Raw genomic sequence first — 23,965 nt, 5'->3', positions numbered from 1 at the left:
TCAGTGGTCAGGATTAAAAGTAAAATGAAAGTGACTGATATGGCCTGAAAATTCAAACTTCGTCTTAGTCCAAGGTGCAATGTTTCTTTTTGTTTTTCTCCTCCAAGCCCTTATTGTATGACAGGTTGCAGGATGGTTTGTCAATGGTGACAAAGGCTGTCATTCAAGCGTTCAGCACATTAGAGGCGGCACTAAAATCTACGGAGTTATACAAGAGCTGAACTCACTGAATATCTGAGCATGCAAACACAATAATAATTGATTAAATATCTCATTATTATTTAAATGTCAGGATTCTATTACAATTCCAAAATGCAAGTTATTGTCAATCAGCTGCACTTGTGATTACACTCTATCCAAATCCAAGGGAGTAAGTGACAAATTCAGTCTGACACAACATGAGCACATTAGGCACAGCTAACGTAAGTGTCAAACTCCATCAGTGGAGGGTCAGAATATATAAGTGAATGTAAAAAAATGTAGAAAGAGTATTTCCACCTATCTGCCAGAAAACTTTTGAAATGACGTCCCAGTCTATCTGGTACAGTATCTGTATTATTTTTGGTTGACACTGCCAAAAATTTAACTAGAAGTGAAAAGCAAAGAACAACAACAACTGAAAATTAATTTACACACTGTACTCTAAAGGGTGTGAGGACCAGTTCAGACATGAGCACATGGAGGTGTGTATTCATTTATTTATTCACACCTCATTAAATTTTGCAAAAAAACAGTGAAAAAAATTACTTAATTTCAATTAGCAGATTAGTGAGTGTGTGAGAGTAGGTGTCTCGTATGTGCCTGTATTTTAGGAGAAATATATGCAGTGATAAAAAAAAAAAAAAAGATTATACCCATTGACCCATTCTTCTCTTTGTTTTTCTCTAAACAAATTCATCTTATACAAATTATAAAGGGTGACAATCAGTCAGTCATTTGTTTAACCTGAATCCTACTGACGGTTACCTGCTCACCCCAGAGGTCTACTTTTGTCATATATCTCACAGGCGCTTTATTCTATCATTCCAATTTTTCATGACTTTGTCAGTCAATTTGTTCCTAATGACTTCATATCATTGTTTACTGTTTCTGTTTTAATTAGTGCTTTAAAATAAATATCCAATGTATTCGGGTCTTGGGGAACACCAGTCAAAAGCACCCAATATATATACATATGCATTTTCTGTAGATGGAACTATTTATTGAGTCCATGCTTGCCAAGGATCCTAATTTAAAGTATCAATAGTAACAATATCAAGGGTGGTCAGGGCACCCTGTCAGTCATTTTGAAGGCTTTGTGATAAGATTGTAGGACTTGGGATAAAAGCTGCTTTTTGTATCAAACAAGAGCATATAATACAATATGCAGATTAACTTGTTACAATAAATTACAATGAATTATATAAACCATAAAGTATAAGGAGTATTATAAATACACCATCTATGCATAGTAGTAGAAACTAAAAAATGGGAGAAATGAACACACCATGTCAGAGGTGTCTGAAATACACTCTTGGATCCTCATAGGTGTAAAAATCTCACGCCAACTTTTAGAGTTTTGGTCTCCCTGGGTTGCGGGTAACAAAACATGTTGGTGGTCTTACGTAGGAGGTAAACTGTTAAAGCAATCTCAAGGTAATTCCACCAGAATAAGTATACGTGGAAATATTAATAATTGGTAGGAATAGATTACTTATGCTTTCATTGATGTCAATTTAAGAGGTAGACTATAGCCAAGAGTTCATGGGGTCAATAAAGGGCTAAGGGCTTATTTATTCTCAGGCCTTAAGGTGTAAAATATATTTTTCTCATGAATATATAAAATATATTTGTCACAGAAATAATATGTTTATTGCAATAACAAAAAAAAACAAAACACCATGATGTTGTTCCCTTTTTATTGAGCTTTTTAATGAACCATATGAACCATAGAGGAAGTGTGTGCTGTCATGTATTTGCTTGATAACTTGTCTTGATCTTGCATAGAATGTGTGATTGCCATTAATATCCAGTAACTCACGAGGTTTCATTCATTAAGCTGCATTTTCCCCCTTCTTCTAACAACCCTTCCCCCATTTTACTGCCTGGCAGTATTTGGAAGAGAAATGGACGACTTCCCCACCAAACGGCTCCCAGAGAGAGTGGGTGTGTTAGCTAGACATCTTGTTACACAATACTGCCAGAGTAATAACAACCGAGGACGGAGACTACACACGGAATTAACACGGCAAAGTTGTGTTATTTAATTTGAGCTAGCTGTAACAGATCGGCTGCAAATCCCTCTCTAACACGGGAGCCATATTCTACATCCGCATCTTTAAAAAATAAATAAATAACAACACAGAAAATGACTGGATTTAAATGGGAGCAACCCGCAAGGAAACTAAGAATACGTCAAGATGAGAATTGCGTGTAATTATTTAAGCGTGATAAATGCTAACTAGCTACAAAAGCAGCAACCACTTCTGCAGCAATGTGTCCTCTTCTTTAGCAGGCTGCCATTTCTACCTCCCCTCTACAGTGGCCTGCGTGCAACACACCACACGTATTCTTCCGCAGAGGGTGCTAAGTTCTTTTTTTCCCTTTTGAGGGGGAGGGGGGATTTAACCATTTAACCAAACAGCCACCTACAAGCAAGTGAGCACCGCGAAAATTCACCAAGAGAGGTATGTAAGCGTAGAGGAGCTCAACGGTGTGTTCATGGTGAGTAGAAGGTTGTTGTTTTGCGGGGCAAACAACGCAGCACGCACTAGTTGTCGCTGCGCGGAGGAGCACTAGACGCAGCCGGGACTCTTTTTTTTAGTGAGCGAAGCTGAATGGAGGCAGCCTCTTCCTGGTGGATAAACAGTGACAGCTACAGGGCAGCCACCTAGACCCACCACACAGGCTCTGGCGCTGCCCTGGCAAACAACACCAAAATGGCTTCAGACAGTATACACATCGCGCAGTTGACTTCTGGTGAGTAAAAGGAAATCGGAAAATATGTCACGGTCGTTGTAATATCCCCCCAAATTTCCTCTCGGTTGCCCTCTTCTAACGCAGCTCCCGTCCTCTTCTCTCCCCCTCCAACCATACCAGAACTGTACTTCCTAATAGCCCGATTTCTAGAAGCTGGACCGTGTCAAAAAGCAGCCGAGGTTGGTGTTTTTGCATTTTAGGAGAATTTATAACATGTCCGAAATTGTCACGGGGTGTAATTTTTGTATTTTTATGCTATTTTCAGACCCTGATAAGGGAGGTGGAGGAGAAGGAGGTAAGCAGGCAGCAGTACGAGAGAGATGCTTCTCTCTGCACTGTACTTTGTGGTGTTGCTTTGACTCTGATTTATTCGTTTTTGTTTTAAAACACCACTCGATACATTTATGAACTGGATGATCACACTCGACACTATTTTTCCATCTCAGCTGCTTCCCAGAAGGCTGGACTGGACAGGGCAGGAACACCCCGGGACGTACGACAATTTGGTAAGGGAGCTCTATAAGTGAGGAAAAAGTTTTTAGAGAGCAAAATAAAAATTGAATTTCCCGCAATTTTTAAATCAGGTGGTGAAGAAAAAAACTGAAAAGGACTTTGCAGGGCGAGTTGGCTGCAGTTAGGGGCCGTTTTTGGGACACCGTGAGGTCGGGTCCATGTCCCCTGTGCACCGTGGTGTGCGAGTTTGGTGCCATGCATGCCCAAAAGGTCTTAATAGTTGTTGGAAAATAGTGTGTGAAATGTTGATACGTCATGAGTGTTGTGGTGTAGGAGCGCCAGGATCCGGAGGAGGGACTCCCTGCGCCACAACCCGAGAGAGATGGAGGCGCTCTTGTCCTGCAAGAAACCATAATTTGTGTGCATGGGGTTTGAAAACACGCAGGGGGGCAAGAGTTGGAAAACAGGACTTTTCTCTTTTTTTGGAGGACATTATAAACAGTATATTCAGTAAAGCTGGAGTTACAGCTCCCATTTGAGAGGGGAGGCTGCTTGCTTTTGGTGTCGTGGAGTCATTTTTGGAGAGCAGTTTTTTGGGGGATTGTGGTGCAGCAGCTCGGATTGAAGAGAAGAGGGAGATCACTTTATTTGAAGATGCGAGGTAACGTTGAGCTGATATCTTCTAATCGCTTTATTAATTGACGTGCTAATTGTCATGTAAACAAACAGGGCTAGCCTGAAAGAGCCTTTTACGCATGGGGGCGTGGAGAGAATTAATCATGGCTTATACATTTCATTTTCTTTAGCAGCCTGCTTGAAAGTGGGCAATCTGAATCTTTGCTGTTTTTAAGTTTTATATGAGCAATTATTATATCAAATTAAACAATGACCCATGGCCTTAAGCTATACGAAGAACTACATTTTTGGTGGATTTCTCGTGTCTCGTGCGCACAGGCAGGCAGATGAACATCCAACACGAGATGAAGTGTGGATCTAGTGCAGAGGGGGTGTAAATGTATACGTTTAACAAATTATTGACAGTGTCTTTCTGCCTGCCCGTGTGTGTGTGTGTGTTTTTTTTCCTCTCTTCCTGCTTGGCTCACTCTAGCTCTCCGTTCCTCCTCCTCCTCCCATCCCCAGCCGCTTCAGCCTGCCTCCTGTCTATTGTGCATAATTTCCTCTATTAAAAAAAAAAAATACTGCGGAGGGTTGCTTTTTTTTAATTATTAGACCAATTGGAAAGTCGGTGTTTTAAGGCATGAGGGACGGATCACGGTTAGATTTGTTTTTTTTGTCTGAGGTTGAACGTCTGGGCTAGGAGATGAAGGGGGTTGGGTAGTAAGAGGAGGAATCAACGCTATGACTTCTATGATATTGTAATAATTAGCACTATTAATTGTGGCTAATTAATTAAGGCGTTTTAATTAGATACATGATTACTTCCTGTTTGCATTTAAAATTGATCAGGAGCACAATACTACAATTAAATATGGGCCTATTTTTTTGGAATGAAAATAAAAAACCTGCTACCATATTTACACACATTTTAACATTTTGAACATTAATAATGAGACAATAACAACATGGCCAATTCAAATTAATAGAAGCCTATGTGGTGTAAGATAACATTTGATTTGATATGTATTTATTGATTTTTCTTTTTTCTTTTTTTTAACCTTTCATGGAAATGTGAGGTGATAATTGTGCAGAAGGTTACTAGCAGTCATGTGTGTGGGACCATGTGCTCTGTGGTGGTGGTGGTAGTGGTAGTGGTGCTGCTGTTAGAGGGGTGTGAGTGTTATCTGTTCAGATGCAAGTAAAATGGAGCAAATTGTTATTACATATCACTCCCATTTCTCTGTGTGTGTGTGTGTGTGTGTGTGTATTTGTATTCGTCGTGGCTCTGCGTGTGTACCTGAGAGGGGCTCGGGGGCACTGATATGTGCTTAGAAACACTGATCACGTCTCTGAACCAGCAACGATGTTGAAAGCAATTAAGGGGTCATTAATTGTGTGTGTGTGTGTGTGTGTGTGTGTTTCACAAAGACAGAGAATAAGTGTTAGTGTCAGCGTTGCATGGTCAGATAAAGGAATGGAGATAATTTGTGTGTGTGTGTGTGTGTGTGTGTGTGAGGGGAATAATTTCAGGCTTATTTAACCCTGTTCAGATATTTAAATCAGATGTGTCTGTAACAAAGCTGATTACTGCATGTCTGGCTTAAATTAATACATTTAAAATGATCCTGCATCCGGAAATAAACACCACAGTGCTGCATGCTGGATATTGATCATTCACCCTGTAATGTATTGCCAGTATTTCAGTCATTCAGGTGATTTTTTTGTTGTTGTTGTTGCCCCCCCCCCCCCCCCCCCCCAGAAGTAGGCCATGTAGCAGTGTCTGCATGTGTCAGTGGAATAAGAGGCACACTGTGTTTATAACAGGGTGGGTTTCATTCTGCTTCACCACTTACGTTGCGTGCCACGCCCCCCTTCTCTGCTGGCGTACTGTGCTGCTGTAAACAGTATTTACATGAATTTTAGAAATTAGATGTTGTAATACATAATGATTCATCTTTTTTTTAATCAGAGGGCTCTTCATGCACAGTATTTGAAATGGTGAATTTAGCCCTTTTAGAGCTATTAAAAAGGAGGTCATTATTGTATTTATTTTTTTCCCTTATTAATTCAGTTTGTTGTTGTTTTTAAAAAATCTCTTAAACCCACAGAGCGTATGATACATCTGATTATCTTTTGAAATTCTTCAGCACTCAGCAAACCAACAGGCATTCAGGATGGTGGACTTGTTTTTCACTTTTTCACATAATCTGCTGAAAATATGTTTTTGTGTGCAAAAGAGTTTGAATGAGGCCTTTTTGTCTCCAGGCTACAGTCGCTTGTAACTATTGATTTATTACTGTTTTGTTCTTAGATAAGCAGAACCGTCTGAAATTGTTTTTTTAATCTCCCAAAGTGTCTAAAAGATTGTAAGACTTAATTTTTTGGTTTAATAAGATTAATTTGATTCCACATTAATTGTTTGGAAGAAAAGTGGTTACACTAAGTTTCTTTTAGTTTCTCTTTTTGCTATCCTTCACCTCCCATGTTTGGTGTTTTGGGTTCATTTACCAGCCGGAATAGAAGCTAAGTTTGTATGTCTTTGTATTCAGGTGAAGCTCTACCGGCACATCAGTCCAGACCACCTGCTGCAGGTCTGCTCCAGAGTTTGTCCGCTGCTGGAGAGGGAGGTCCCTGCCAGCGTGCCTGGACTTACCAGCCTGCTGGGGGCCGGCAGGCAGAATCTCCTCCGCACTGGCAAGAGTAAGTTGTGCACATGAGCTTCTTTAATGTACACACGCACAAACACAACCCCCCACCCCCCACCCACCTCAGGCACAACCTATTGTAGCTCTCTGCTTGTTTGTGTAGGGTAAAAGACCTCATGTTGTACTAATGCAAGACCAAGTGTGGGCATACAGAACGACTCACATGGAACGAGGCGTAATAGACTCTGTATAATGTGTGTATTCACTCTTTTGTGTTGCTCTTTTTTTGCAGGTTGCAAGCATGTTGTGTGGAAGGGCTCAGCGCTGGCTGCGCTTCACTGTGGGCGACCACCGGAGCCACCAATTATATATGGGAGCCCACCTAATATTGGTAAAGAAAAAGTTGAATTTTACAAAAGGAAAAAAAATACATTGAACTTTGTGCCTTGATGAGTCAATTCTTTCATACTGCGCTGTATATTTGTTTGAAAAGGCTTTCACTGCCAGCAGCATTAGAGAACAGCGTTATTATTGATTTTCTTCAGAATCACACAGGGGATGAACACACTTTCAGTTTCTAGTTTGTTTCCTTTGCAATCTTCCATTAAATTGATGAGATGTCACTGATTGGCTGCTCTCTTCTCTACATATGATGACGTATTTACCTCCTGCATAACCTCATAACTTCTTGCCATGCAGTGGAGACGAGTAACGGCCGTCGACTGAACGGCTCCTACCGCCTCAGGCAGCTGGTGCCCACGGCCGTGTACACGCACATGAAGATGCACAAGAGGATCCTGGGACACCTGTCGTCAGTGTACTGCGTCACCTTCGACAGGACGGGCCGACGCATCTTTACCGTAAGGCCGCAAAAACTCTCCTCGTACATCTCTACGTGTGGGTTTTATGGTGTGTGTGTGTTGATCTCTGTGGGTGTCACGCAGTGTGTGGGACATAATTGGAGTGAAGCTGGGATGCATCTGTGTGTGTGCTCTGGTATTTAAGCAGCCCGCTGAAAGCAATTTTAGTGACATTTGCTGTGCCATGTTGTTTGTTTAGAGGCACCCCCTTGTATGCTTTGTATGTTTGATACTCACAAGCTGCCTTTTTGCTCACCAAGATGACCAAGCGTCTGTATTCTCTGTCGTAACAGTTCGGTTAAGAGGTAATTACTGTTTACCTTTCTGTGAGGGGACTCTTCCACCGAATGACTCACAGTCCAATTCATCCTCATACGAGTCATTTTGCTTTTTAAAGAAAAAGGAAATAAAGAATTTCCGGAGCTAAGGAGGAAGTTGACCTTTGCCCTCTGGATACCCCCCTCTATACATGCGCCTTGTTGGCTTCTTTTCCCTTGTAGTGAGTGTTAGAGGTTAAATATTGAATGAACAATAAGGTAGTGTTGATTTAATGTTGCTGCCCTTCTGTTTGGATCCTTGAGTCAAACACTGCCTGCTGCTATACACCATTTTTAGCTTTCACTTCTTAAATCTCTAAAAATGGCTGTCTGCTGAGAGGGAGGGAGAAAGGGAGGGAGAGAGGGAGGGAGGGGGGGGGGGCTAGATTGACTCTCTCTGTCTCTCTTTTTCTTGTTATCTCTCTTTCCACCGTTCTTACCCTCCCTGTGCTCTCTCTCTCCCTCTCTTTTTCTCTCCCCCCCCCGTCCCTCACACTGCACTGCCCCTCCTTTGTTCCTTTCTCTATCTCCCTCTCACCCCCCCCCCCCCCTCCGCAAACCCCCCCTTCTTGCTATTTCTCATCATAACTGGAGAAAATGTTTCCTCTGAGGCGCTGGCTAAGTGCCAGAATTAAAATTCATTCTTGGTCTCCCTCCCTTTCTCCTTCTCCCTTTTTTCTCAACGTTCCTCTCTCTCTCTCTCTCTCTCTCTCTCTCTCTCTCTCTCTCTCTCTCTCTCTCTCTCTCTCTGTCTCCTTTCATCACAAGATCATTTTTATTTATATATTTTTTATTTTTGGATCACTTCACGCACACACGTCTTTTTTATTGAGGCGTTGCTGCAGTGGCAAGCAGATCAATTGATCACTGATTTTTGTTGTGATTTAAAAAAAACAATACGACAAACAAATATGCTGTGATCACTTGTGATCAATAAGCCAGTGTATGTAGGTTCCGTTAAACAATTGATTGTCAAACAGCCTATATTGATTTGTGTAAAATAGCTTTAGCAATGCTCGTGAGCTCGTTATCGCGGCCATTGAAAAGGACAGATTAGATTGATTAGATTGGATTGTTTGTGCCTGTGACTAATAATACTTCTCATCTGTAGGAAAAAGTTTGCGTTGAGTGTCTCTGCTTTTTCTGAAAACCCTGAACCTTTTTTTTTCCGCCTGCCAGGCTCTCCTCCAGACATATTCGTTTTTCGTCCATCTTGTCACAGCAGTAATTTGTCCTTGGGCTTTTTCTAAATCACTTAGGGAAAGCTTGGTTTTTTTGAACAGTCCACACATAATAACAGCTCCAGTCAGACTCTGTTCTGCTGGTGATGGAGAGATTGATTTTTTTTTTTTTTCAAAGAAGGGGGTTGTTGTTTTCATCTCACATTTCCTTTAAAATCTGTACTGATGTTTATAACGTGGCCTGTCTTATAAAATGTTCTCCTGATATAAATGCCTGGAATCTTCTATAACTATCTATCTCTGCTTTATTTCAAGCTTGTAAGATAAAAAAAAAAACAAGTTATTTTTGGAGCAAACAACATTAAATCACACCACGCTGTGTTTTTGCATCTCGACACTAGAAACCTGTTGGTTTTAAAAACTGATTTTTGAGATCTTAATTAAGGCGCAGATGGGTCTGGCAACATGTTGAATCTGAAACCCTTTAACCCCTCACGAGCTGGATTATAGCCAGAAATTCTCAGCTGGGTCCCTGAAGGCTTTTCTGAAGTCTTGATTGAAGGTCTTGATCATGCATCATAAATCCAGACTAAAGACTGTGTCAGGAGCCGCTCTCAAGAGAGAACGTCTCAAAGGTTTGACTTTGTGGTTTATCATTTTCTTAAGTGTACGTGACCTTTTTTTTTTAATGCATCGCTTTTGTGTTCCTTGCTTTGCTTGCTTTGTGTTTTTTTTCCCTCTCCTAATTTAATGCGTACATTAAGTATGCTGCGAAGAAATCTCCTCCTGCCAACAGTTTCCCTGAGAATGAGACATCTTAGTGAAGTCTTACTGAAAGCCTGAGCCAATACAGCTTGAGATTACTTCTTCTTCAGTGCGGTTCTACTTAATTTAAGCTGGAGCAAAAAAGTACTCATAGAGCAGGCCAGTATATTTCACAGTGGTGTGAAAAATCTCATGTCATCTCAGTCCTGAAATGTCTGGGTAGCGAGTTACTCAGTGGGTTTGTCTTTATGGTTGTTGGTGTTTAAATTCTACGCTGAAAGACATTAATTTAGCTTAACCGAGCTCTGTAACCCCATCATTACAAATAACCAAATGAAGGTAGTAGTTTAAGGAAGGATTTACATAGTAGTACATAGATCTTCCCAATAATTGGCTCGATAACTGGCTAAACCGAACATATTCTAACCTACAGGACAGTTTATTGATCTGACCTAAATCAAACACAATTATATTAACATGTACTTTTGTAAGATTAGACATTTTTGGTTGCCCTAACCCTAACTTACCCTTATTTGGTCCTCAATCTGACTGAGATGATCTGGAGGTGTTTATGAGAGTTGCAGTGCAGCACTTGTGCAGATGACGATCAAGTGCTTCGAAAGTGTCCACGTCTTTTTTTTCTCACACTGTAGATTAATCATCTCTATTTTTTGCATCTGAAGATCCTCAATTCTTTTTCTGTTTGTGTTCCAAGTTTGCCAATCTGCTGACAGTCATGGCTGCAGTGCGCCCAGATATGTTTTTTTTTTTAAAGTCTTTTTGAAGTCGACATATTTAATTTGTCTTACTAGAAGTGTCGCTTTGAAGCAGACACGCAACTTCTCAAACTATGTAAAATGCTCTTCCTCACTCATGTCTGATTGCCATATTGACTGCGTTTTCTTGCTTTTCCCAGGGCTCAGATGACTGCCTCGTGAAGATCTGGGGAACAGATGATGGACGTCTGCTGGCGACGCTGCGCGGCCACGCTGCTGAGATCTCCGACATGGCCGTCAGCTACGAGAACACAATGATCGCAGCCGGTTCGTGTGATAAAACCATCAGAGTTTGGTGTTTGCAGACCTGCGCCCCTTTGGCCGTACTGGAGGGACACGCAGCTTCCATCACCTCACTACAGGTGTGTTTATTTATCTGTCCATTGCTAACAGTCTATAACAGTTCTTGTACTTCTATGTGATATGTGTTACCCACATTAACATTATGATGCTGTAATTGTCTCACAACTTTGTTCAATTAAGACAATAAGTTGCAAAAAAAAAAAAAAGCTTAATTCTATTAATTAATTTAATAAGGTTATAGTATAACAGTGGGAGGTTGAATAGTTCAAACAGCTCTTACAGAGTAAATTCAACACATAGCTCAATAGTCCACATTTAATCAAAAATAAATAATCTGTTATAGAAGTCCATTATTTAAAGGATAAGAAAGTCACTGTTGGAGCATTTGAACCTTAAGATACTGACACTGCACTGCAAACCACTGTAGGTTTTACTTGTTAAGTAGAGTAGAATAGAGGTCATAGATAAACCTCCAAATATAGATGACTGGCTGATATCCAGTATGTAATAAAATGTCAGTATTGGCTCTCTATGAAAGCTTATTTTTACAATCACAAATGTGTATAATAGATTTAATGTCTCAAGCATTAATGTTTGTTTTAAAGCTTTGAATTTAGTCCATAATTGTTTACTGATGTATCTATTTTCATGTCTTTATGCAGATCTCTTATCTGTCCCTTTATTGTTATGGATGCTGTTAAAGCTTATTTTGATTCATTTTAATTGGATTTTTTTTTTGCTGTAGTGTTAGCAGCATAATTTCACTGTTCATGATACTCAGCTTTGAGCTCTAATCGGTTGTGTTGTCGGTTGCAGTTTTCTCCTCTTTGTTGCGGCTCTAAGCGCTACCTGTCCTCCACCGGAGCTGACGGCACCATCTGTTTCTGGCAGTGGGATGCACGCACGCTCAAGTTTGGGTGAGAGACACAGTACACTTAAGTTTCACCTCACACCTTTCACATCATTTGTCAAGCTTAAAATGTCATTACGTTGTCATATTTGAAAATTACAGTTTACTGGGTTTTTATTGTGCAGTGTTATGTTGTTGACAATACAGACATACAGTATAATTACTACACATGGATATTCAGTAGGATGCTAGGGTGATTTTCTTTTGATTGTTTTATATGTACTTAATGTGCCAAATTTAATAATAGATACTTGCTACCGATAAAATGTGTTCAGCTGTAAAACCTGCTCTGAGAAAAAACTGGAGGAATGGTAGCTCAGTGTTTCATTTAAAATGTTTATTTCTGTGTGTGTGTGTGTGTGTGTGTGTCCAGTCAGAGGCCGAGTAAATTCACAGAACGCTCCAGACCGGGAGTCCAGATGATCTGCTCCTCCTTCAGCGCAGGTGAACACAGCTCGCTTTGATTTTCATGCATGCTTTGATACCACCAGAGAGGAAATGGCAACAGGACTGAAAAAAAAAAAAAGTCCACAATTAGCCCAGATTAACTGAAGAGCTAGCACAGCAGACAGACACTCAAGTGGGCCTGCTGCTTCTCAGTAAATGTGGAATAAGTGTCCTTCACGGTCATTTAAAGTGAATTCCTGTTTTAGGGTGTTATCGACCTCTAACTTTTGATTAATGACTTGAAAGTTAGCAAAGTTTGCCCTTGCAAATGCAGGACAAATTTGATGAACACGGTTTGATCCTTGAAGTGTATATTAACTGTTATATTATTTATGATACATTTGAAAAACTAGTGGAATATATGAATTTTGGATGCTACTGTGCCCGAGGCATGAAATAAAAGTCTCAATACATTTTTAAGAGAATTGCCTGTGTTCACTGGCCAACCGAACGCTGTCCTAAATCTTTGAGTGTGTGTGTGTGTGTGTGTGTGTGTGTGTGTGTGTGTGTGTGTGTGTGTGCACGTGTGTGTGTGTCCCTCCTCTTGTGTCCAGGTGGTATGTTTCTGGCCACAGGAAGCACGGATCACATCATCAGGGTGTACTACTTTGGTTCAGGCCAACCAGAGAAGATCTCTGAAGTTGAGTCACATACAGTGAGTCAACATAGTGCATTTTTACACACCTTTTTACACTGTTTAAAAGTAACTGCATATCAAATATATGATACAATTGTACTTATTTAAAAGCACTGTAAATCAATATATGTTTAAAATTATACAATTGTACATTGTTGTTCACAGTTGTTTCCATAGATTTTTATAGAAACAGCATTTAAAAAAATCTACATCAATTAATTCACTAGCTTATCCCAGACCTTTCAGTCATATCTCATGGGCTTCTTCAGCAGATCGGTTGTCATGGAGAGTGTGGTTATCATTCTCCATGACAACTGAGCAAACTCCATCTACTGAGAGAGACTGTAAATGCAGTTGTAAGCTCTGGTAAATGCTAGTAGTGTTGAGTTTGAAGTTTTTTTTTTTCAAACTCATGACTTATTGGTAAAACATCATATAATTGTCATGATTTAAAAGACTGGCAAAGGAAATGCTCGTTACTGATCGAATTGTGTTGACTTTTAAACCACATTTTTCTCACCCAGGACAAAGTTGACAGCATCCAATTTTCACATTGCAGTGACAGGTACGCTTGTACACTCTCTGTGTCTGTGTGTCTTTGTGTGTGCGTGCATGAGCTACATGGTTGGTGTAGTTCATTTTTTTGTGTGCGATGCTGTTTGTTTTTATGGAACCTCCGGGTGTTGTAATGTGACTTGATGGTGTCAGCAGAAAGACCACTTTTACTTATTATGTATTCCTTTACAGACACACACACACACACACACACACACACACACACACACACACACACACACAGAGGCATACACTTGCACATACTATGCTCTTGCTGAGTGTTAAATTGTCTGTGTCTATGTGGAGTTTTCAGAAAAACAAGCTCAGCTGTAATTCGCCAGGGTTGCTGTAATCTCAAGAGTAGACTGTCTATGCAAAAAGGGAGGGAGGGAGGGGTGGAGGAGATGGAGACAGATAAGGGGGTGAGGGTGGCACATACATTTATTGTGTCTTGATATGTGTAGATGAAGGGAACCGTTGTACTGCAGAAAGTGGAAACAGAACCAAATGTTTACAGTTTAGCGACTGCATGAATCTGTGTTCATAAATCTGTGTGTGTGTGTGTGTATGTGTTGTAGGTTTGTGAGCGGCAGCAGGGATGGTACAGCGCGAATTTGGCAGCTGCAGCCTCAGGGCTGGAGGAGCATTCTGCTGGACATGCAGACCAAATTGCCTGGGTACGTGTGTGTTGGGCTGTCAAAATGTTTTTCACCAGCTATCCTGTGTTTAGAGCTCAGACCAGAGGGTTGGGGTCATGCTGCGGGTTATAAAGTCAATCTACGCCGAAAAAAGAAAATCATTCTTGCTGTAAACAAAAGGTCATTGATCTATATGTGTTTGACTCACTTATTTCCATCTGCATTTACTTATTCAGAGTATGGTAAGCTATCTCATAATGTACATCACATAAATAATTAAATTAAAGAAAAAACAACACGTTCACACCTGTGGAATAAAGTGTGACACAGTGATTGATTAGTTTACTGCTCCCAGACAGATTATAGATTTTCTGCAGGCGTCACAGACACCGAATGAATCGAGACAACACTGACAGACCAGTTAAGTCTCTATTGTCTGAATGAACACAACAAACATGAGACAGCTAAGAGAATAACAATGGATTATAAGGTATCCGTACAAAACGTTAATTGTGTTTGTGATAATAAAGCATCAAGTTAAGATAATAAGATGAAACAAAACACTTTAACTTGGTTAAATAAGATGTTCTGTTTCCATGACAGACCAGTGTTCCTGTACAGGTCCAGAAGTCAGGGAATTATACAAGGAAGTGTTGAAATGCTTTGGATGTGCTGATTTTCTCATTTTACATGTGTATACAGTAACAGCTGTTGTTGTGAGTAATTATCTAAAACTGTAGAGACAGAGAGAAGGTCTAGCCATTAGATCAGTCTGGCTGCTCATTAGTGGTGTTAAAAAGGACTGAAGATAATTGATAAATATTCAATAATGGGAAAGGACAGATGATTAGTCGTTCAGCTCTTCAGTCATTAGTTTAGAAAGAAGATGCCTTTTAACCATTTTACAATATGTCTTTTATTTAATTTCTATATATATATAAAGTAAGCTAAGCCAACTTGATCCATTAAACATAACATCAGTGTATCAACATGTGTTTGGTGTTCATGGGTTGAGCATCTAAGCAAAGTGAATCACATCATGCTCACTGTACCCTCCAGAAAGTACAACCCGCCGCCACTGGAAGACAAAGTGACCAAGCTGAAGGTTACCATGGTAGCATGGGATCGTCATGACAGCACGGTGATCACGGCAGCCAACAATCTGACGCTGAAGGTGTGGAACTCTACCACCGGAAACCTTGTCCATGTCCTGATGGTACGTAATGATTAAACACAGTGCACACAAACACACACACGGAAACAGACACTTGATAATCTAAATGCCAGCCTGCATTACACATGAATGACATATTAAGGATTAACTTAATTTGCTTACTCTTTACCTTCTGTTACCTCTCTTGTTATCCATGTGTGAGCTGCTTAAATGACAGTAAACCAGTTTGCCACTTTGCAGCATTGTCACATCTTTTTGAAAATGTTCATGTTTTACCTCACCTGTTACCCTATTGTCACATGATAATGTGGTTGTTAGCGGGGACTGTTAAAAATTCTCCTGAGTGCTGCATTCAGGGACACATTAACATGGGACATTTGATATTCCCCTAGAAAACATTGCATATGAACCCTGAAGACATAACAAGTGTTTCTTGGTAGCTTACTCTGTAATCTTGCCTCAGGCAGCCTTAAACACGCTCACAGGGAGGTGACACAAATATGCCTAATTTGTTAATGGCCTAAAACATTCAAAAATATAGCTGTAAACTAATAAGAAACACAAGTTGTTTATTTTTAATTTGTTTTTATTTATTTATTTGAGTGTTTTAATTTTATCCTCTCATACTTTTTAATGACAGGGCCACGAGGATGAGGTGTTTGTCCTGGAACCGCACCCCTTTGATCCTAGGATCCTTTTCTCAGCAGGGCATGATGGGAATTGTATTGTGTGGGACTTAGCCAGAGGAGTCAAGATCCGCTCCTATTTCAACATGGTGAGACTCTTGACTACACTGTGCCTTTCCTTCTCTTTCATTCACTCCTCTTTGTCCACATTCACACCGAAGCTGACGGTGTCCAGATCCTGATATTTTTCCCCTCACATCTTCTTCAGATGTAATGTTTTATCATGCAGTGACTCACCGAAAGGCTACACTGAATAAGATTAAATTGTTTTTATTTAAGTATAAAGTTATTTCTTTAGTGACTGTGTTTACCACACGTCCTTTCTATTTATTTTCTTAGTCTCACTCTTTATCTCACTTTTTACCCTGTCACCCACTGCTGTTTGTCAGCTCTCTTTTTGCTTTCTTATGTTTCTAATGTCAGTTGTGGCTTTTTCTGTGTCATGAGGCCACTGGTAGAGTGAAATCATGACACCAGACTGATGTGCATATGCTGCTGTACATATTCATCTAGCACGGTAATCATTGTAGCCACTGTTGTATTTCCTGATCTTGTCTCTATGGTAACCAGGATCACAGTTAATCTCAGTTTCAGAATAAGTGAGTCACTGTGTGAGCTGGTCATTCAGCCAGTCAGCTTGTGTTGATCACAGACAGTCAAAAGTGTTGATTAATAATACAAAGAGTGTGATGCGGTCCAGATTTCCGAAGAAAACCGAAGTGTTTAAAAGATGCTGTGGTTTTATGGGGGTTACGTGACAGACTAGTTTTTCTCCGGATGAGGTGATTTCTTGGGAGGCTTGTCGTCACCACCAGGAAGTCAGTAGTCTGTTCCTCAACTATTTGAATATGTTAGCTAGCAAGCATGTGCCTGTCCCACATAAACCTCAGTCACAGATGATTTAGTGTGAGCTCAGCCTCTTCACTGAATAAGGGACAAAGAGGAACAAGCTAAAGATAACAGCCAGCTGATGGTCCAAACTGCTGTCGTATTGCTTCTTAGATTTTCTGTTGATCCAAGTTGTCAGTTTCTGCTGTTGGCGTTTGGTAACGGTGGATAGAGAAGCAGAATTGCTGTAAATAATAGTGCTGAAATCACAACACACATTGACATTTATACAATCTCTTTTTTGCTGAGTCATAATTGTGTCATATTAAATTTTTTCTTTAAACAAAATCTTGTAGATGTATTCTCACAGGATTTCCAGTGGCTAATGGAAAAGTCAATTTGATCCTGTGACTGTGCAAGTGGAATTCCCCTTCTAATGTAATATACTATTTACAGTGTGCACCTATTTCCCCTCTTAACACCCCCCCCCCCTCCCCTCTCTCTCTGTTGGTAGATTGAGGGCCAAGGGCACGGAGCATTGTTTGACTGCAAATGTAGTCCAGATGGGCAGCATTTTGCAGCAACGGACTCCCATGGACATCTGCTCATCTTTGGCTTTGGCTCCAGCAGCAAGTATGACAAGGTAAAGCAGTCACAAACGTCATAACAGGCTCACCTTAAATACCTTCTATAACTTGTTATTTCCCCACAACATGTAACTGAACATTATCAGTAATAACAATTGCCCCCATGCCACTTCCTCAGAGGTGGTGTTGAAATATTATCTCTAAAATGCACTTGGTAAACGGAATTTGTTACTTTTCACCTCTGCTTCAGATAGCGGACCAGATGTTCTTCCATACCGACTACCGGCCACTGATCCGGGACGCCAACAACTACGTGCTGGATGAGCAAACTCAGCAGGCGCCGCACCTAATGCCGCCTCCTTTCTTGGTGGACGTAGATGGGAACCCCCACCCTCCAAGATACCAGCGGCTGGTGCCTGGCAGGGAGGGCTGCAGAGATGAGCAGCTGATCCCACAGATGGGGGTCACTTCCTCAGGTACAGAAGCTCAAAGGAGACCTCGAGTTGTAGTTAAATCTTTCGGATGCTTGTACACATCAGAGTAGATCTCTGCCTGGAGGTGACGCCGTCGTCTTCTCTCTAATCATATCCCGTCTGTCAGCTGATCAAAGACGAACTTGTCAAGCTGATCATACCGCTCTCATCGCCCGTTACTTGACGAGAATGTTATCTGTCCTCAAATGTGCTTAATGAGAGGCTTTTACTGAAACTACAGTAACATTGGCAATTAAAACCAGAATTAATAAGGCATTTAAAAATCCTGGCAGTGATTTAAATAGAAACAATCAGTAGTTAATGAAATACATTAGTTGTGCACAGTGGAGATAGGTAAGGAAGACAAGGGGGGGAAAGAGGGATTACTGAGGTTACAACTGGATTTTACCAAAGTCTCTGAGGTTTTTGCTTTACGGCGTATAGAACAGCGTTAACCTTACCTCGCTCTGTTGTCGGCTTTTAAAAAACGTTCTGGGTATTGAGGTGACTGTGCAGGATTTTGGGAAAAACCCCTAACCTAACCCTAACCCCTTCGCCTTTTGTTTCTATTTGAAGTTGGTGTTAGAGCATTGTGATGTGCTCTAACACCAATTTTTAGCTGGGCTCTGCTAAATAGAAATGAATGCAATAAAGACACATACTTATTGTTTTCTGTCTGAAGATTATGTAAGTGTTCTTGTTTAGGAGTGTGATGCTAGTTGTTTGTTACAGTCTCTAGCGGTCTCTTTTTCACTTTCTAAGTCTCTCCCGCATGCTTCATTCCTGTCTGTTTCAGGCCTTAACCAAGTGGTCAGTGAGCAGGCGGTGGATGGTTCCAGTCCTCTGGATACCATGATCCAGAGACTGCAGCAGGAACAGGACCAAAGACTAGGCACTAATGACCCCCCTTCTTCTGCTGCTAACACCAGAGCCAGCAGAGGTAGGAGTACACAATCATACTGTTCTAGAGTGGGCAGATTTTACACTATGGTTCACATGCTATGCAGATTGGTTGTAGTGTTTGTCTTAACAGAGTTAAAAATGTTTGTTGTGACTTCTAAACTGTTTTTGAAGCAGTAGACACTATTTTAATCCAGATATAAAAAGTACACCACACAATACGTAATTACTTACTCGTAGCACTTCTATATTGTGGAACTGAAAAAAAGATTACGTGCATGCGTTATATGAAATACTGCATATAAAATACATAATTCTCATTAATGCAAAAAAAAGATTTACACAAGAAACCTGACAAGTGCATTATAACACTGATCTATTAGCTAATTAGAATACAGATCTTAATCATACATTTGTCCTCCAACATATTAGCATACACTATGATAATTAATTCCACACAACTGGCTTTATTTAAAAGAAAGAAACTGCAACCAGACATGCGATAAAAACAATCAGTGTTTTTATTACAAATTAACAAAAAAAAGTGGGTAGCTATTTTGATTATCAATTAATCAGTTAGTAGTTTCTAACATTTGCTGCTTCCAGCTTCTCATGTGGGGATTTGCTGCTTTTCTTTCTCTTATGTGATAGTAAACTGAATATATTTGGGACGCAAACGTAAGAAGTAATTTAAAGATGCCATCATGGGCTTTAGTAAATGGTACAAAATTGTACCAACAATTTATCAATTAATCAAGAAAATAATCTGCAGATGTTTTATTAATAAAATAATTGTTAGTTGTACATTTAACTTATGCTGAGATAGTTTGAGTTCTCAGTTTCACTCATAAGTTACTAAATGATGGACTACCAACACAAGAGCAACCTCATCTTTCATTAAGTATGTGAATCAGTGGAGCAATTCCCAAAAAAACAGGCAAGGACTAACCATCTTCTCTGTCTTTAATGTCTTCTCCCTCAGGATCGGTGGGTTCGCCAACAGAGGTACACTCCCCGCCCAACGTGGGTCTACGGCGCAGCGGGCAGATCGAAGGTGTCCGACAGATGCACAGCAACGCCCCACGTAGCCAGATGGCCACAGAGGGAGACCTGGTGGCCTGGAGCCGCAGGGTGCTGGTCCCTGAACTGGAAGACGCCTCCGTCAGGTAAAATAAATACATACACAGAACGGATTTCACTAAAGGGGAACTTGTTTTGGCGGTAATAGTGTAAGTGCTTATCTCTGCATGTGTGTGTTTATTGCGTAGGAGACAGGTGAACTGGCGTGAGGCTAAAGGTGAGGAAGAGATCAATATTTACCAGTCAGAAAGGAGGAGACGCACCATCCACTCTCTCCCAAAGGAGAGCAGGGTAAGTCAATGAGCACACAGACACACTTGCTCACTCACATATTATTTTACAACATTTTTAAAGTATATGATTATATTTTCCCTTTAAATGTTTTTATTTAGGACTCAATGTCCCCGGGACATGGTGTTTCAGCTTATCTTTAATCAAGAATTTCCCATTCCCATATCCTGACCCACGTGTCCCTAATTATTTTTCCGCTATCAGTTCTTAAATCATCGGAGTTTGGGTCGCTTCTGTCCTTCACATTCATCACACTCCTCTATGTTGTTCCAGGTCCATCCAACTTCAGAGTCCACAACTGATGAGGGGAGGAAGAGCCAGGGTAACCACGGTTATCAAACTCGTGCTGCCATGGAGGAGACGAGCCGCCAGAGCGCTGAGGCTGCAGATGACGATGACAGCACCTCTGAGGTAGATACGGTACTGCTGCCGCCTGGTTTTGAATACAGTTTTATACTATATGGGGGAATTATGTAGTAAGCCCTTTTAAGAAGTTCATAGACTGATGGCACTATGAATATAATCAACTTTTTTTCATGGTAATTTTCAAAAAATATGCTTTGTCATAAAAATGAACCCCTCCTACCACCCTCTTCATCCTACCTTGAAAGCAGACTATCAGTCTAGCAGTGTAATAAATACATAAAAATGTCCACTTTCTTTACAAGGGTCTAATCCTATTTCGGGTGGACCAACCCTAAAGGGGGTCGAGCATTGAAGGGTTAAGGGGGGGGGCAGATCATGTCTAGTGATTACAATGAGCAAAACGTCGATTAGAGTGCTCACATAAAAGCTGTGTGTTTTCAGGCAGAGTTGGAGGTACGGCAAATAAATGGACACTCAGAGGAGGAGGACAAGGAGGAGGAGGGGAAAGAGCCCTGGCCGGATGACCACAGTAGCTCAAGGTGGGACACATATAGTATCACACACTGATTTATTACATTAACTATCATCTACAGATTCACGCCCATATTGTATGCAAATCAAAACAGAAACAAAGTCAAATCTGAACATTTTATCTTTTCCTCTGTGATGTATTTGCAGTGATTACTCCAGCGATTACTCAGACTGGACAGCGGACGCAGGGATCAACCTTGAACCACCCAAGAAGAGCGTTAAGGTGAAAAAGAAAAGCAGCGGCTCGGAGGAGGACGGAGAGAAGAAGAGGGATCCGAAGAAAGAGAGGAAGAAAGACAAAGCAGAAAAAGACGGAGCATTACCAAAGAAGAAGACGCCAAAGGAGAAGAGGAAGGTTTGTCATTAGTAATGTAATGTAGTGATTCAAAGTACATATATGCAAAATCTTTAGATTTAGATAAAAAAATTTGAATCCCTGGAGGTGATGTAATTAAATATCGATTCTGATGTGTGTCATCCAGAGGACGGAGTTTCAGGAGGAAGGGCTAACTCTGGAGGAGTGGCTTCCCTCTGCCTGGATCACAGACACTGTGCCCCGGAGATGTCCTTATATACCCCAAATGGGTGATGAGGTACACACCCCCTGTTCCTGTTACAGCAATTTCACCCCATGTGCACCACATGTCTGCTTACACCAAAACACAGGCTCATGTTTTACATAGCAACAAGACCTAATGCCTACAGCCACGCTTGCAGGAACATGAGGCTCGAATGCTCATTACACATCAGAAAACAAAATTGGTTGAAAGAATAATGCTGAGAAGTCTGTCATTACTGGAGGAGCCAAATATTTACATTAATGCCTGAGGGTAGTGCAAGTATATGTTGTTGCCTTAATGAAAACGTTTTTAGGTCCACTCTGGGACAGTGGAAACAAGCTGTCAACAGAATTATATATCTAGCAAACATATTAGCAATTATTTGGAGTCGTGCTTTTGTCCACCTGATGGATATAAGTTCAATATTCAATCTCCTTTAACTGCCTTAATGCTGCACTGTGTTAACAAACTAGTCACTAACATTGTCCATTTGCTGTTTGATTTTGAAAACAACACAGATGCAACTGCAAGTCATAAAACTAAAAGAATAAGCTGAAAAATGCTACAAAGCCCCGTAGAGCTGAGAGAACTGCAGTCATACGATCCATTGTTAATATAAAAATATTGATTATAGCTTTTTATATATAGTGCAGCTGTGAGCTGAATTGTAGTAGTAGCATGCTAATGTGTCAAGATATTCCACTCACACAAACTGAACACATTGTAATCTCTGGCTGCTAGTGTGGCTACAAATGTCTTTTCAGTATGTTGTCACATGTTTCAGATTTCTAAATATAGTTAAATGTGCCATACTGAGGAAATTTACATGATACAGTTTGAGCTACTTTATTCTGTTGCGTGCACATATTCAGTATGCAGAATAACTTAATATTTGAAATGATGTGTCTCTGTGTGTGCAGCTATACTACTTCAGACAGGGCCACGAAGCCTATGTGGAGATGGCCAAACAGAAAAAGATTTACAGCATCAATCCTAAGAAGCAGCCCTGGCACAAGATGGAGCTACGGGTAAGGAACAGTTTGACAAAGATGGATTTAAGACTCTCTGAAGAGAGACATTGCTCTTTGGATCCCATGTATCTAGAGATTTATACTATCTCTTTATTTTACCTAACCACTGAAGATAAACCCCTTACTGGGCACTCACACTAAGAGATTCATGAGCAGCAGTGGGTGTTCTGGTCGCTGGCTGTTTGCTGCCAGCCCTGTAGCAGTCCTCAGCGGGGGGGCAGGTCATTCAAGGAGGGATGCAGACATGACGTTCAGTTGTGGCCAACATCAAGTTTGTAGTAGAGCTATTTAGCAGGCTAGGCATGAACTTGACAAGGATGATAAAATACACCATTTTTTCATGTTTTTACTGTTTTATTTAGTAAGAAAAATGTGCTTAGTCGGTATTTCTGTCATTTAAAAAAATCTAAGCGCCATTTTTCTTTAAAGATCACATTGTTGGCTGAGTAACCAATAGAATATAGCATTATAAGCTAGTTATTGAATAACCCTAAACAAAACAATGATGAATTGTACAGTTCTGTGAAAGTGGAGACCACAATGATCAATTTCTCTTCCATTATCAATATGGAATAGAACAGATGTTTGCTAGGAGCTTTAGTACAGCGGTTGCTGTGGGAAGAAACTCAAATCCCGGTCTGCAATTGGTTGCTTTCAGTGGTGTGGATGCTAATTTGCATAAAGTTAAACTCTGCTCAACTTGTCGCTCTTGGCACTGGCATAGCGCTGCTTACTGCTGCCAAGGCGTCTGAAGCCCTTCGCCGCCAACTTTCATTGAAAATTAATGACTGCCGGCTGCTTTTGTCACTTATGAATCTTTGGGTGTGAGTGCGCAGTTACAGAAATAGTATAATAGCTATATATTAAAAAAAACAATACAATGACATTGAAGAATATTAAAGGGGACCTATTATGCTTTTTCATTCATGTATACAATGTTACAATAGTGGACATTCATATTAAATGTGGTCAAAGTGTCAAATAATGATGTTGACGTATGGACAAAGCACAGCAAAGTAAAATAAGAAGTTTACCCATCAGACAATGCATCTACAGCTCTACAAATTTGATTAGGAACACGATTAATTTCCTGTAGATTATTCCCATGAGAAGTCTCCTGTTATTCAGTCATTTAAAGGTTTTTAATATGATGCAGCAAAAACAGGAAATGTGCGGTTTTCATCGGTGGTAAGCCCCTTGACAGCCCCTTAGAAAGCAGACCAATCAGAACAGAGTGTGAGGGGGGCCTTAAAGAGACACTTTTGAAAACTGCCCACTAGAGACAGAGGCCGAACTAAGGGCCTGCATAAAGCGCCAGCACAAGATAATGAGGAGTGTTTTTTTTTAACTGTGAGTCATGCAAAGCTACTCGGAAATGAGCATACTAGTCCCCTT

General features: G+C 40.6%; 1 protein-coding gene across 1 annotated transcript in view; it reads left to right on the top strand.

Moving 5' to 3' along the window:
* Nucleotides 1-2,851: 2,851 nt before the first annotated feature.
* Nucleotides 2,852-23,965, top strand: part of phip (pleckstrin homology domain interacting protein) — a 32,286-nt gene continuing 11,172 nt past the window's right edge. The window contains exons 1-25 of the mRNA XM_053337278.1: nt 2,852-2,958; nt 3,079-3,137; nt 3,224-3,253; nt 3,405-3,464; nt 6,579-6,729; nt 6,967-7,065; nt 7,374-7,534; nt 10,714-10,935; nt 11,693-11,793; nt 12,160-12,230; nt 12,788-12,888; nt 13,395-13,435; nt 14,004-14,102; nt 15,123-15,279; nt 15,878-16,012; nt 17,266-17,394; nt 17,589-17,814; nt 18,608-18,751; nt 19,694-19,877; nt 19,980-20,082; nt 20,356-20,493; nt 20,890-20,987; nt 21,127-21,334; nt 21,462-21,572; nt 22,460-22,567. Coding sequence (XP_053193253.1) covers nt 2,919-2,958; nt 3,079-3,137; nt 3,224-3,253; nt 3,405-3,464; nt 6,579-6,729; nt 6,967-7,065; nt 7,374-7,534; nt 10,714-10,935; nt 11,693-11,793; nt 12,160-12,230; nt 12,788-12,888; nt 13,395-13,435; nt 14,004-14,102; nt 15,123-15,279; nt 15,878-16,012; nt 17,266-17,394; nt 17,589-17,814; nt 18,608-18,751; nt 19,694-19,877; nt 19,980-20,082; nt 20,356-20,493; nt 20,890-20,987; nt 21,127-21,334; nt 21,462-21,572; nt 22,460-22,567 — 2,976 coding nt within the window. The 5' untranslated portion in view covers nt 2,852-2,918. The remainder of the gene's footprint in view (nt 2,959-3,078; nt 3,138-3,223; nt 3,254-3,404; nt 3,465-6,578; nt 6,730-6,966; nt 7,066-7,373; nt 7,535-10,713; nt 10,936-11,692; nt 11,794-12,159; nt 12,231-12,787; nt 12,889-13,394; nt 13,436-14,003; nt 14,103-15,122; nt 15,280-15,877; nt 16,013-17,265; nt 17,395-17,588; nt 17,815-18,607; nt 18,752-19,693; nt 19,878-19,979; nt 20,083-20,355; nt 20,494-20,889; nt 20,988-21,126; nt 21,335-21,461; nt 21,573-22,459; nt 22,568-23,965) is intronic.

Source organism: Scomber japonicus, chromosome 17 (genome assembly GCF_027409825.1).
Source record: "Scomber japonicus isolate fScoJap1 chromosome 17, fScoJap1.pri, whole genome shotgun sequence".
In the NCBI taxonomy this organism is placed as follows: Eukaryota; Metazoa; Chordata; class Actinopteri; order Scombriformes; family Scombridae; genus Scomber; species Scomber japonicus.
The sequence above is the reverse complement of the archived record's forward strand: the minus strand, read 5'-3'. Positions and strand labels throughout refer to the sequence as shown.